At 32.4% G+C, this 2500-nt stretch overlaps 1 protein-coding gene across 3 annotated transcripts in view; it reads left to right on the top strand.

The window, feature by feature from the left end:
• Positions 1-2500, top strand: part of LOC125045572 (pleckstrin homology domain-containing family J member 1-like) — a 9297-nt gene that overhangs the window by 2440 nt on the left and 4357 nt on the right. For all 3 annotated transcript variants that reach the window (XM_047642903.1, XM_047642905.1, XM_047642904.1), the window contains 3 exons: positions 179-265; positions 672-754; positions 2114-2177. In XM_047642903.1, the coding sequence (XP_047498859.1) occupies positions 179-265; positions 672-754; positions 2114-2177 (234 nt within the window). The remainder of the gene's footprint in view (positions 1-178; positions 266-671; positions 755-2113; positions 2178-2500) is intronic.

A 2500-nucleotide genomic window follows, 5' to 3' on the forward strand; every position in this document is an offset into this window, starting at 1 on the left:
CCTTTCTTTTTTTCCATTAATTTGTTTATATTATTATTATTATAATTATTATTATTATTTTTATATTTTTTTATTATTGTTACCATTATTATCATTATTATCATTATTATTATTATTATTATTATTATTATTATTATTATTATTATTGTTGTTATTATTATTTTTACATCTTCCTCAGCCCACTGGTGTGTTTGTGCTGGAAAACATCGAGGTACAGCGAGAGGAGGAGGCTAATCTCCCCTTCGGATTTGCTATCAGGTGGAAGGTGAGCGTAGCTTTGTGTCTGCGGATAAACGTTCAGTATGCTTGATTTTTGCGGGGCTAAATATTCAGTGTACTTGATTTTTGTGTGGCTAAATGTTCAGTGTGCTTGATTTTTGTGCGGCTAAATGTTCAGTGTGCTTGATTTTTTTGCTGCTAAATGTTCAGTGTGCTTGATTTTTTCTCTGTTTCGTGGAAGTTGGAGCGTGTGATACTGTATTCTTGTAAATATCTTGTATTTGTGAAAAAGTGCAATACTGTTATACATATATTGCAGATTGGTTTACACATCGTATATTTATTTGTCCATTAACAATCATTCCGTATATTTGTTTATCACCATATTTTCTTTTCTTGTTTATATATTTATTTGTTTTTTTCTTGGTCATTAATGCATTGATTTATTGCAGGATGATCCAGACAAAAAGCAGTTGTTCTTTGCACACTCAGAGGCCAGTGTTCAGTCCTGGATCGGCAAAATTTTACATGCAAGGTGAGTATTAAGGCGCTTGAATGTAGCAGAGTGCTTGTTTGTATATAAGCAAGTGGTGTTGTAGCAGTATTTTTCTGTAATTAATGTACATGCTAGTCTAACAATCATGGGCTGTAACTCCACATTTTCAAGTACAAGACATACAGTTATGTTTATAATGTTTCATTATTTTTTCTTTTCTTTTCTTTTCTTTTCTTTTTTTTTTTCTTTTTTTTCATTGTTTTCTTTTTTTTTCATTGTTTTTTGTTTGTTTTTTGTTTTATTGTTTTTTTTCCTCTTGATGTTAAAGCCAGTATATTATTTTGTACGTTGGTGATTGATTCCATTTGACTTGGTAATGGAAATGGCTAATATTTCATACCACTGATTGGTAATTTCTTATTACCCATTGTTGACGGGAAAATAATGTCCACTTTAGTATTCTTTAGTGAAATATCTCTACACATAGATGGCTCTGTAAGTGTTTAGCCACCAAGGAGTCATTAAGTAGATCTCGTTACTTACCTGATTTCACCCTTCCTTGAGTTTTTGGGAAAAAATGTTTGTTACTAGTGCTACTAGTATAGATGCAAATATTATTATTAAAGACATTATAAACGTTCATAATCTCAGTAACATTTCTAATAGCAGTATAAGTTTATAGAGAATATTTTGGGAAATCAAGGAAAAGGTTAAATAGGTGAAATGGGTATTACTAATAACTGACTCTTTTGTGAATAAGCACTTGTGGAGCCAGTTCTGTGTAACAATAATTAATAAACTAAACTCAAAGTGGGCATGGCATGTACTTAACCTGTTGCAGTGGGTTCATGCAATTGGGAGTGTTATCAGAATACTGTAATTAATTTTCTTGCAAAGTAGCTGTTTCATGCAAGTATCCAGCAAATGCACTTTTATATCTATCTTTGTATCCATTTAATTGACTGTATATTTGTTATGCCTTGGTGGGAAATAAATATATAAAGGCAGACACCTTTTTCATCACACTCTTTCTATATTGTACAGTCTTTTAGCTGCCAAGATTTTTTTAACAGTATTATGCATAATGGTGGGTGTTTTGCCAATGGTGCTTTGGAATGATTGGACAGTCAGTAAATTTATCCTGAATGAGCTCTTGGTTCAGGAAAGCTGACACATTTGTAATTACAACCTTGCAGGTCATCTATAAAATAGATTTGTATATACTTATTTTGTGTGAATAACTTTTGTGGTGTACATTTTTATTTGTTTTTATTTTTTTCCTAAACGTGTTTGCTTTTCTCTGTATAACAGTAGACTCGTGTAAATCTGAATGCAAGAGACGAGGAATGAGCGTTGATGTTGCCCAACCGTTTTTCCAAGCTTTGTTGCACTTTTCAGTTACGATCACTTGCGAGCCCAGCTGATCATGCTAAGGGTACAGATCAGAAGGAAAACAGGCAAAGTAAGTATGTCTGAAGCTTAGAATATTTAGTGAGTAGAGAAGTATGAATGAAATCACAAGTTCTGATGCTATATATCCTTTGATTGGGTCTGTATGTCAGGATTTACAGTCACTGTAGGTTTGTCATCTTTTCTAAGTTAGTATTGATATACCATTGCCAGGTTAGTATCTTGAGGTGAGTTCTGTAATATATTTCATGTAGGTTTGATCTTAGCATTAGCTTAAAAGAAGTTGCATAGTCTAGGTAATATAGTTTGTTTTGTAAGGCACTGAAGAATCGTAAGGTAAAAGTAACCAAGATTTTTGAAGCGTTTTGTGGCACA

This window comes from Penaeus chinensis, chromosome 37 (assembly GCF_019202785.1).
Source record: "Penaeus chinensis breed Huanghai No. 1 chromosome 37, ASM1920278v2, whole genome shotgun sequence".
NCBI lineage: Eukaryota > Metazoa > Arthropoda > Malacostraca > Decapoda > Penaeidae > Penaeus > Penaeus chinensis.